Below are 12,459 nucleotides of genomic sequence, written 5' to 3'. Positions count from 1 at the left end.
CAGCTTATGAAAGTGAAGCTTAGTCACTCAGTCATGTCTGACTCTTTGCAACCCCGAGGACTGAGGCCAACCAGGCTCCTCTGTCCATGGAATTCTCCAGGAAGGAATACTGAAGTGGGTAGCCATTCCCTTCTCCAATCTTGGATGAATATAGATACAAAAATCCTCAACAAAATTCTAGCAAGCTGAATTCAACAACACATTAAAAAGATCACACACCATGATCAACTCGGGTTTGTTCCAGGGATACAAGGATTCTTCAATATACACAAATCAATCAATGTGACGTGCATGCATGTGTGCGTGCTATCATTTCAGTCGTGTCTGACTCTGTGCAACCCTGTGGACTGTAGCCTGCCAGGCTCCTCTGTCCATGGGATTCTCCAGGGAAGAATACTGGAGTGGAGTGCGTTGCCATGCCCTCCTTCCTGACCCAGAGATTGAATCTGTGTCTCTTACAACTACTTGCATTGGCATAAAAACAGATGCATAAACCAACGGAACAGAATCAAAAGTCCAGAAATAAACCTTTGCATATACAGTCAACTAATATTGAACAGGGAGGCAAGAAGAGCCAATGGTGAAAATACAGACTCTTCAATAAATGGTGCTGGGAAATTTGGATATTCACTTGCAAAAGAATGCAACTACACCCTATCTTACACCACTCAAAAAATTAACTCAAAATGGATTAAAGACTCAAATGTATAATCTGAAAACATAAAACTCCTAAAAAAAGAACATGGGGGGGAAACTCCTTGACATTGGTGTTGAGAAAGATTTTTTGGAATTGACCCCAAAGATATAGGCAACAAAAGCAAAAATAAGGAAATGGGACTACATTAAACTAAAAGGTTTCTGCACAGCACAGAGGATATTCTCTTTTTAAAAGAACGAGTGTTTCACAGCAAGAATACTGTAGGGATTAAGACCGAAACCAAACAGAGCTGGGTCTGAATCTGACTCTGACATTTATTACATGAGGGGCAGTATGGTCATTCATCTGTTTTAGATGCCTGAAATCTGCATTGACTTATATTTGAGTAATTTCCTACCATATGAGACAAGGTGAGAAAATACCTCTCTCTCTCTGCAGCTGGGAAGATCACAGTTTTGTTTCGTAGTCCCGCTAGGGTAAGGGCATGTGATCTCTAGCGCCAGTGTTCTCTTTGCTTAAGATCCTAGTTCCACTCAGAAGATCAATTCACCAGTTATTGGGTTATGGTTTTGTGGTTAGCGAGTCCAAGGGAGGCAGTTCATCAGAGGGACATGCTGTACAGACAAAAAACAGTTTACTTCTACAACATTCTCTTTGAAGCGAAACTAATAGAAGAATCAGGTGAAATTTTGATTTTTTGACATAATGAAGACTTTCAAGGAAATAAAAATGGAACACAAAAAGAACCCTCTAGAACTCAAAGCAATATGATCGATTTAAAATTGTATTAAAGTAAGTCAAGAATGGTCACAAGAACTGAATTGGTGATCTGTATGATGAAATAGAAGAAATATTTCACAGTGCAAAACAAAATACGCTGAAATGAACATTGTTAGCTGGGGGATGCTTCCTGCACTTTCCTCACGCTTTCATGAAAAGACTTCTGCTACACACTCCAAAAGGGAAAAGTACCTCTCCAAATAATGAGCTCAAGAATTAGAAGGAGGACACGTACAAGTTATAATTGTTATAATTAGAAATTTCTCAAAACTGAAGAGAAATATGAATTTTTACATTGAATGGATTCACCAAATCCCAGGCATATCCATGAGAGAAAACATTTATCTAGATACAAAATGGTAGAACAACAAAAAATTCCCAGGACAGAAAGGCATTATTAGGAGATCTAGGCAAAAGATACAAGTTCCAACAAACAAAAGAGTATCAAGCTAACATTAGACTCTCAAACTAACATTTGATCTTAATATCAAACTAATATCTGCAATTCTGGAAACCGGGAATGCAATACAATAACTTTTTTCTTTTGCTGCTCTGAGTCTTCGTTGCTCTGACATGGCTTTCTCTAGTTGCGGGAGCCGGGGCTACTCTGCATTATGGTGCACAGGCTTCTCATTGCTATGGCTTCTCTTGCTGTGAAGCCTAGGCTCTAGGGAGGCAGGATTCAGTATTTGCAGCCCACAGGCTCAGTAGCTGCAGCATGCGGGTACAACAATTTTTATGAACTTTTGAAGGAACTTCAACTTTGAATCAGATTCACAGAGTGCAATTTCTATGTTAACACAAAAATTAAAGTGTAACTCAAGGGCAAGATGAAGTAAAATAGTCTGAAAGGGAAATGTCACAATCTACAGAGAAGCTGTAATGACTGACGCCATAAAATAAAGCAACAAAATGAATTTTAGTGTTAAATTTAATATAAAAAGAATTTGATTAAATGCTTAATCATACTTGGGGGATTTTACTGCAATTATCTGAGTCTTTCACAGTTCATGTAAGTAGAAATAAGTAAGAATATTGGAAATTGATTAAGAGAGCAAAAACTTAATTTAGTAGGGAACATGGTCCTAGATTATACCCCCTAAACCCCCAGTTCATTAGCAAAAGGAAACCTTTACAACAGTCCCCAAATTAAAGAATAGCAGGCCCTGGTTTCTGACCATGATCCATTGAGACCAGCAATAAACTACAAAAATAATAATAATAATAACCAAAAGAAATAAACCACCTGGAACATTCAGAACAAGAATATTAGACACTTCCTATGAAGATTTATTAGAACTTCCGTGGCCAAGCAGGCATGTGGTCATAAAGTTATATGACTGTTTCTCCAAGGGCTGGCACAGGGCAAAAATAAAGCCTAAGAAAGACACGATTGAGCTGGATCCAGTATGTCAGCTGGGTCCAAAGCCAGAACTTTAGGTCAAAGTATTCAGGGAAGTTTCTGTGCTTTCCCAGGATGCCCATGTCACAAGCAGTGTCGTCATTACACTTCATCCACTCTGTGTGTCCGTATGTGTTAGTCCCTCAGTCGTGTCTGTCTCTTTGCAACCCCATGAGGTATAGCCTGCCAAGCTCCTCAGTCCATGGGATTTTCCAGGTAAGAATACTGGAGTGGGTTGGCATTTCCTTCTTCCTGACCCAGGGATCAAACTGGGTCTCCTGCATTGCAGGCAAACTCTTTACCATCTAAGCCACCAGAGAAGCCCTCGTCCACCCTGAGAAGAGTGAATTTCTGATCATATCAGGCCCTCTGGAAGGGGGCCTGATATACAGTTGGAAGAGTCCTCTCTGCAACTCCTGTTTTGACCTCAGTGTTCCATGGATAAAATAAATAATTCTGACTACTTGATTCCAAAGATCCTAATTGTAAGAGTCTTTAGGATGTTATAATTTGTACTAAAAATGTGTTTACTTACTTCATTAAACCATTGTTTTCTGTGTCCCTCTTAATCTAAGACCCTGGCCCTGGGAATGCAGTAGAGTCAGTTTCTGCCCACAATGCATTTTTCAGTTGGTTTAATGCAGTGTGATGAGGACCTGGATAGTGGAGGAGGGTCTAGGAACAGAGACTATAACACTCCAATGAGCGGGGTGAGACGGGGGCAAGGAAGACTTCCTAGTGTGTGAATCCTCTTGTTATATACTGCCATGATATTTTAGCTTTTTCTTCTGTTCTTCTGCCTTCCCTCAGAGTGCCTAGGATAAGGTTCTGAGTTGTAAGTAATCAGTTAGTGCTACTGACTAAAGTATCCATGTTCCTTTATGCCTCTTGTTTCACTGCCAGTGCCCCAGCCTCCTGAGCCCCGCCCCATGGAGGCAAATAAAAATCTGAATCCAGAGCTCCATCCGAGAAGTTCTGGACTCTTGGATCTGACACTTCTTTCTCAAAGACCATGAAATTCTTGCTCCTTACTGTCTTTCTGATCCTGTTCCAGATGTTGCCAGGTAACCAGAACAGGAAAGAAGGAAAAGAGCACTAGGGTGGGGAACTGCCCATGAAAAGGATAATATCTTTCTGTCCATTCAGACAGGGTTTTCAGAGGCTTCTGAAATCTGCTTGACCTTATCAGAATTTACCTTTCCCAGGACAAGCCTGAGGTTCCATATTAAGAATATGTGTTTGGCCAGAATCCCCAGAGCCATGGAAAAGGGTTGGGTGGTACCACATAGTCCTTCGGTACTCAGGTGTAACCTTCGCAGGCAAAATTGACTTTGATACTTTGCACCAATCAATGTCCCAAGGGCCCGACTGAGCAGCTGTCTGGTTTCAGCTGTCTTTACATTCTCTGCCAGATCATGGGTCCTGGAGCGTATCTTAGACATTAAGTTCTATTATCCCTTCATGTGAAAGCCTGGGATGATAATAATGGAGCAGTCATGTGGAAGTGAGCACAGGTCCTTTCTGCTCCTTTCCAACTACTAAAGTCTATAATTTTGTTAATGATTTATAATGAGATTACACAAACACATGGCCAGAACTTTAAACTCTTGTTTATGAAGGTCTGAATAATTTTTAAGCAAGGTACCATTTACTTCATCTGTCTGATATTTGTAACCTTTTTTCTGTACATTTATAAATTTATATAAATATGTATGTGCCTATAGTTCTTTCTTAGCCAAAAAAAGTAGCTATATATTGCTCTAAAAATTTTTTTTCAACAGTATAAGGTGAATGTCTTTCTTGTCAGCACATAAAAATTGACCTGATTGCTCCTAGAAGTCTCTTAGTCCATCTCATGAAGAAATCATAATTTGTACATCCAACCCCTCCAAAGGGTAAAATGTGATTTTTTTTCCCCCAAATCTTTGATAAGACTAACAAAACTGCAACTGACTTCTTGCACATATATTTTTACTTACTTAGACAAAAGTTTCTAAATAAGTTCCTAGAGGTTAACTTGCTAGGTAGAATAAAAACAAGCTCTTAATTTAATTGATCTTGTCTGTTGATTTTAATCTCCATTTTACTTCCTCATTGATCTTTATGTTCTTCCTTTGATGGGGTATGTTTTTGTCTGTTCTTCTTTTTCTAATTTTTTAGGTAATAGTTTAGGTTGTTTATTTGAGATTTTTCCTAAATCTTATTAAGCCTGCACCACTATGAACTTCCCTATTAGGAAGGAACTTCCTCTTAGGGAATTTCCTCTTAGGGAACCTTTTAGGAAAGGTTCTATTTTCATTTTCATTTGTCTCCACGTATTTTCTGGTTTCTTCTTTGATTTCATTTTTGACCCATTGTTTTTTTAATAGCATGTTGGTTAGTCTCCATGTGATCATTCTTTTCTGCTTTTCTTTCTCTGATTGATTTCTAGTTTCATACAATTGTGGTCAGACTTCCCTGGTGGCTCAGTGGTAAAGAATCTGCCTGCAATGCAGGAGGCACAGGAGATGTGGGTTCAGTCCCTGGGTTGGGAAGATCCCCTGGAGGAGAGCATGGCAACTGACTCCAGTATTCTTGCCTGGAAAATCTCATGGACAGAGGAGCCTGGGATACTACAGTCCATAGGGTTGCAAAGAGTTGGACATGACCGAGAGACTGAGCATGCCTGCACAGTTGTGGTCAGAAAAGATGCTCGAGCCAATAAACACATGAAAAGATGCTCAACATTGCTTATTATTAGATAAATGTAAATCAAAACTACAATGAGATATCACCTCACATCAGTCAAAATGACCATCATCAAAAACTCTACAAAGAATAAATACTGGAAAGGGTGTGGAGAACAAGGAACCCTCCTGCACTGTTGGTGGGAATGTAAACAAATACAGCCTTTTTGAGAACAGTATGGAGATTCCTTAAAAAACTAGGAATAAATCTCTAACATATGATCCAGTAAACCCACTACTGGGCATATACTCTGAGAAAACCATAATTGAAAAAGACACATGTACTCCCCAATATTCATTGCAGCACTATTTACAGTAGCTAGGACATGTCGATGTCCATCAACAGATGGATGGATAAAGAATATGTGATACATATTATACAATGGAATATTACTCAACCATAAAAAGTAACAAATTTGAGTCAGTTGTAGTGAGGTGGATGAACCTAGAGCCTCTTACACAGAGTGAAATAAATCAGAAAGATCAAAGCAAATATCATATATTAACACATACATGTGGAATTCAGAAAAATAGTACTGACAAACCTATTTGCAGGGACAAAATGGAGACGCAGATGTAGAGAACGGTCTTGTAGACAAAGAGGGGGAAGGAGAGGGTGGACAAATTGAGAAAATAGCATCAACACATATACACTATCATGTGTAAAATGGATAGTAAATCAACTATACTCCAATATAATATAAAAAGTCTTTAAAAAGAAAAAAAACAGAAATATAGCATGTACAGTACCTTGCTTTGCTTACAGAATCTCCTTTAATAGACAGGGTTATTATGAAGCTTACAGACATGGTTGCTCTAACTGTTATGACTATCTTCCTCAGTATCTGGAGATAATTGCCCTTTTTTCACTCTTTTTAGTCTGCAGGGGCCGAAAATCTTGTTGGATCATTAAAGGACACTGCAGGAAAGACTGCAAATCTGGTGAACAGGTTAAAAAGCCATGTAGAAATGGTGACTATTGCTGTGTTCCAAGCAAAACAGATTCTCAACCACACAGACCAACTCAAGCAACTGCCAGAAAGTATCAAACTTTTACTGATAAGATGAAAAGTAATGCTCTTTTGGAGCAAATACCAGTAATCTTCCAATAGAAAGCAGAAAGTAGAATAAACTGGGGACTTCTCAGACCAGGGATTGTTAACTTCAGTCTCTTTTACATGAGTCCATTAAAGCACATGAAAAACTCCCTGCTATCATTCATCTCTGTCCTCACACGGCTGAATTTAATGGAAGAATCAATGCAAGTACAGCAAATGATATGTAAAATTGAGTAGAGAGGTTTTTACCTTTTTCTTTATAGTTATTGTCATCACCTTTTCCTAGAACGGCATGAGGATGGTGAAGCATTCAGCAGTCACTTCCATCCATCTGCAGCAATACAGTTTTATGTCAAACAGTTTATGCTCAAGTCTGAAATGAATTATATTCTATGCCTGGGATTTAATAAAAGGTTTTCGATCATTCAAAAGAAAAAAAGATGTGAAGGTGTCCAAAACACTGAAAATACCCTGATGTCCCACTCCCACTAATAAATAATTCTAAACCAAATAATGATAAACAAATTAATTAGAAGGAAATTCAGAAAACTTCCAATATTTCCCATGAAAATTTCTTCAAAGAATTCTTTTGAAAAGATCAAGCATCAAATTACTTCAGCCAATAAAAACACGTTCCATTTCTTTTGCACCTGCTTCGAAAGTGCCCCATGTCAGTGGCGCTGTTCTCTCCATTTGGGCCTTGCCTTCCCAAAACAAGTTTGGGAAGCCTCAGGGAAATTCCTGGTTTTATGCTTGCCTTCTGGTTCAATATTAATACCTCCTTTGTTTTACTTTATTTTGCCAATAGCTACCAGGACACTAAGAGTTTTTTTCATAAGTTAAAAGACACCTCAGATAAATGCATCCTGTTTATCACTCAACTTTGGTTGTAAACTTCTCTCTGACACAGGCTAACAGAGAAGAATACAGAGCCAAGAATTAAAACCCCTCACATATGATTAACTAATAATTCCACAATGGGGCCAAGAATAGTATATACGGAAAGGATAAGTCTCTTCAATAAAAGAATGGTATTGGGAAAACTGGATAACCACATGCAAAAGAATGAAATTGGACCCCTCTCTTACACCACTCACAAAAATTAACTCAAAATTGATTGAAGATTTAAATGTAAGAGCTGAAACTTTCGGAGAAGGCAATGGCACCCCACTCCAGTACTCTTGCCTGGAAAATCCCATGGACGGAGGAGCCTGGTAGGCTGCAGTCCATGGGGTCGCTCAGAGTCGGACACGACTGAGCGACTTCACTTTCAATTTTCACTTTCATGCATTGGAGAAGGAAATGGCAACCCAGTCCAGTGTTCTTGCCTGGAGAATCCCAGGGATGGGGGAGCCTGGTGGGCTACTGTCTATGGGGTCACACAGAGTCGGACACGACTGAAGTGACTTAGCAGAGTGGGAGTGCAAACTGGTTCAACCACTATGGATATATACCTAAAGGAAATGAAAACAAGGTATCTAAGAGCTATTTGCTCTCCCAAGTTTATTCCAGCGTTAGTCACAATAGCCAAGATACAGAAACAACCTAAGTGTCCCTCAAGGATAAATGGATAAAGAAGATGTGGTATACATATATAATGAAAAAGAAAAAAAGTCCTGTCACTTATGACCTCATGGATGGACCTTGAGGACATCATGCTAAGTAGATAAGTTATATAGAAAGAATGTGTTAGTCACTCAATCATATCCAACTCTTTGTGATCCCATAGACTGTACCCCACCAGGTTCCTCTGCCTATGGGATTCTCCAGACAAGAATACTGGAGTGGGTTGCCATTTCCTTCTCCAGGGAATCTTCCTGACCCAGGGATCAAACCCAGGTCTCCCTCATTGCGGGTAGCTTCTTTACCATCTCAGCCACCAGGGGAACCCTCAAATAAGACATATAGAGATAGGAGGATATCACCTATGTGTGGAAACTAAAAAAAGTCAGACTCATAAAAACAGAGAATAAATTGGAGGTTACCAGGGGCTGGGGGTTGGGAGAATAGGAGAGATGTTGTTTAAGGGTGCAAATTTGCAACTAGTAGACAAATAAGTTGGAGAAAGAAATGGCAACCCACTCCAGTGTTCTTGCCTGGAGAATCCCAGGGACGGGGGAGCCTAGTAGGCTGCCATCTCTGGAGTCGCACAGAGTTGGACACGACTGAAGCAACTTAGCACTTAGCAGTAGCAGACAAATAAGTCCTAATATATAGTATAATTAATATAGATAACAGTAGTGTGACGCTTACTCCTTGGAAGGAAAGTTATGACCCACCTAGATAGCATATTCAAAAGCAGAAACATTACTTTGCCAACAAAGATCTGTCTAGTCAAGGCTATGGTTTTTCCAGTGGTCTTGTATGGATGTGAGAGTTGGACTGTGAAGAAAGCTGAGTGCCAAAGAATTGATGCTTTTGAACTGTGATCTTGGAGAAGACTCTTGAGAGTCCCTTGGACTGCAAGGAGATCCAATCAGTCCATTCTGAAGGAGATCAGCCCTGGGATTTCTTTGGAGGGAATGATGCTAAAGCTGAAACTCCAGTACTTTGGCCACCTCATGCGAAGAGCTGACTCATTGGAAAAGACTCTGATGCTGGGAGGGATTGGAGGCAGGAAGAAAAGGGGACGACAGAGGATGAGATGGCTGGATGGCATCACCGACTCGATGGACATGAGTTTGAGTGAACTCCAGGAGTTGGTGATGGACAGGGAGGCCTGGCGTGCTTCGATTCATGGGGTTGCAAAGAGTCAGACACGACTGAGCGACTGAACTGAACTGAACTGAGTGTATTATAATTATCAAACTTGGTGAAAGACTAGATCTTAAATGTCCCCATTACCAAAAAAAAAAAAATGATAATTATGTAACATGACAGAGGTGCTATCACTATAATGGCAATCATATTACAGTATATAAATGGATCAAATCAATTTGATGTACACCTTAAATGTGCACAGTTTTACATGTCAAATACATTTCAGTTAAAAGATAAAGTTAAAACCTCCCTAAATAAATAAGTAACTTCTGTATGATGTCCTGCCCTAGAAAGAGGTGAGCCAGGGGTATGTGATCCTTCTGTCTCCTTTGCTTAAGGACCAGAGAACAAAAACAGCCTTGTTGGTTTACAGGCTCCAGGGCCTTATTTCTTGAGCCAAGCTCTAGCCATATTTGTCGATCCAAGAACCTACACGGGAAGTAGCTAACCCTGTATGACACTTGCTTTCATGAAGACATAGGCGTTAGGGGAAGAGGACTCAGAAAAGAACCAAAAGAAGCTCTAATTTATGTCCCAGCGTAAGCACCAAAGGGAGGAGAAGGCTCAATATCAGTTTTATTGTGTACTTTTTGTTACCTCTGTTAAGAAGTTCATTCCCCAGGTCCATGCCTCAAGGATTCTGGATTGGTTTTGATCTCTGCACATGTCTGTTTTCTTAGAGACTCAACAAAGTGAGAAGCCTTGAGTTCCCCTTCATGGTCTGAATATGTGATGATCTCACATTATGGGAAATTGTAGGAAAATCTTATCCTGAATAAAACGAGCTTATTTATGGCTGCTCCACGTGAGGTTAAGCCCAGGTGTGCTGGCCACAGTCTCGCAGACATTTCCTAGCCCAGTAGCCCTCGTTGAACCAGTCCTTGTTAAATCATTATAAACTCCCAGCTGATGTGATTCTCTCTAAACTTCAGATGTTAAAGGTGCTCTATTTCCCTTTTGAATTTAACAACAATTAAATTTGAGTTCTAAGAACAAATCACTACTCAAACATAGCAGCACTAAAAAAATTTTGTTTTTAAACTGTGACATGGAAAATTGATACTATCACACTTTATAGATGAGAAAACTGAGGCCCAAAAAGTTCCATTTGGTTAACTTATTTACAAATGTTTTCCAAACATCTATCATTTTGAAAGACAGTGTGGTTGACACTGGAGCTACAGTGTTGAACATGCCAGGCTTGGTATCTGATCTGGTAAAACTTGCTTTCTAGTAAAAAAAAGTGGAAAGTAAACGAGTGAAAAATAAATATTTTGTGATTGCTGCTATTAATGAGATAAGAATGGGATTCATACCGAATAACAACTTGAATAAGAGTGCTGACTTTAGGTGGAGTATTCAGAGAAATCCCTTCTGAGAATGTGACAGTCAAGATAAAACCTGAAGCAAACACCCACACACAAAAAAATATTGTAGGAACAATGTTCTAAGAAGAGAATATAAATATATATATATATATATATATATATATAATAGATGGTATATAGTCAGGATAGGATAGATTATATTGCAATAGCAAATAAACCCTGAAATCTCAGTGGCTTAACAATAGCAATTTATTATGCAAAGTTTAATGTGGTTCATTCAGACCTTCTCCTCTCATAGTTACTAATGGCATCTGAAAAATGTGGCATCTAAGATGAACACAGCAAAGAAAAAGGGGGCTGGATAACCATATAAAGTGTCCTTAAGTAAGACAGGAAGGCTTACATCATTTTTCTTGTTATTCCATTGGTCAGAGCCCAGTCACATGACACCCACTTAGCTGCAAGAATGTCTCTAAAATGAAGAAGCCCATAGATATTCAATGAGTCTACCATGGTCTCAAATGGTCAGATCCTCTTAATCTCTTCTTCCTGCATATGGAACACATTCAGTTCCTTTCCAAGAGGCACAAATCAAAGTTCAATCCAGCTCAAAGCCCAGTATTCTTGAGTGATGCATGGCTCTCACCATCAGATCGGAAAGTGAGTTTTCTCAATCTGACAGCCTATGAACTAAAAAGACAATCTGTATGCCAATTCACACATATAAATGCTAGATCAGAAATAAAGTAACTAGACTTCCCTGGTGGCACAGTGGATAATAATCCTCCTGCCAACGCAGGGGACACAGGTTCAATCCCTGGTCTGGGAAGATTCCATATGCCGCGGAGCAACTAAGCCCGTGTGCCACAACTACAGATCCCGCACTCTAGAGCCCAAAAGCTGCTACTACTGAGCCCCCTCGCCACAACTACTGAAGCCCACACACCCTAGAACCAGCAAACTACGACTACTGAGCTGGCGTGCTACAACTACGGAAACCCGTGAACCCAGAGCCTGTGCTCCACGCAAGAGAAGCCACCTCCATGAGAAGCCCATGCACCACAGGTAGAGAGAAGCCCTCACTCTCAGCGACTGGAGAGAGCCCACGTGCAGCAATAAAGATCCAGCACAGCCAAAAATAAATTTAAACAAGTTTTTAAAGAAATAAAGTAACTATAATAAATATTCTCTCTTAGAAAAGACCAGCAGCCTTTGGTCCATACCAATGCTGAAATGCCTTTAGGCCTAAATCATAAGGCTCTCACCCTGTGCCTAAGGGAAAGTCCTTCCCGACACCATAATTCTGTACTTTGAGATGAATTCCCTTGCCCTTTATTCTCTGTGTTTCCCAAATCCATTTCTTTGGATCTTCCTTCACAATTGTACATAATTATTGTACATTCTTCCTCCTTGTGCATAATTCTTGGTCATGTCCAAAATTGTGTTCAGAAACTTGCCTTTGAAGCCTGCCTCCTTCAAGGAGATCAATGGAATTACTGAAGATCAGGATCTTCGGTGGAAGATCAGAGAATCAAAGATTGTTTGCCAGCTCAGACAGAGGCTTTGTTGATCTGGGGTTAATGGTTTCTTTGGCAATATGGTAGTATTAGAGATTTAGTAGCTTCCTAATCCATTTGCTTCCAGTCAGTTCCATCTACAGCTAACCGAGTCCAATGTCCATTTAAACTTATGCTTCTTTGTGCTATTGTCTCTCTCTCCCTCTCTCTCTCTCTCCTTCAGTTGAGTG

General features: G+C 39.8%; 1 protein-coding gene across 1 annotated transcript; it reads left to right on the top strand.

Annotated features, from left to right (window-relative positions):
• The first annotated feature begins 3,852 nt into the window (after positions 1-3,852).
• On the top strand, positions 3,853-6,756 carry LOC147360454 (defensin beta 118-like). Its single transcript, XM_086332588.1, has 2 exons — positions 3,853-3,904; positions 6,446-6,756. Exons 1-2 carry the CDS (start codon positions 3,853-3,855, stop codon positions 6,676-6,678), a joined length of 285 nt encoding a protein of 94 aa, XP_086188714.1. The 3' UTR covers positions 6,679-6,756.
• The last annotated feature ends 5,703 nt before the right edge of the window (positions 6,757-12,459 follow it).

The sequence above is a fragment of the Bos grunniens genome, chromosome 13 (assembly GCF_055505025.1).
Source record: "Bos grunniens cultivar Pamir isolate PY7600 chromosome 13, Bosgru_T2T1.0, whole genome shotgun sequence".
Taxonomy (NCBI): Eukaryota; Metazoa; Chordata; class Mammalia; order Artiodactyla; family Bovidae; genus Bos; species Bos grunniens.
Note: the sequence above shows the minus strand (reverse complement) of the source record. Positions and strands in the feature narration are given on the sequence as shown.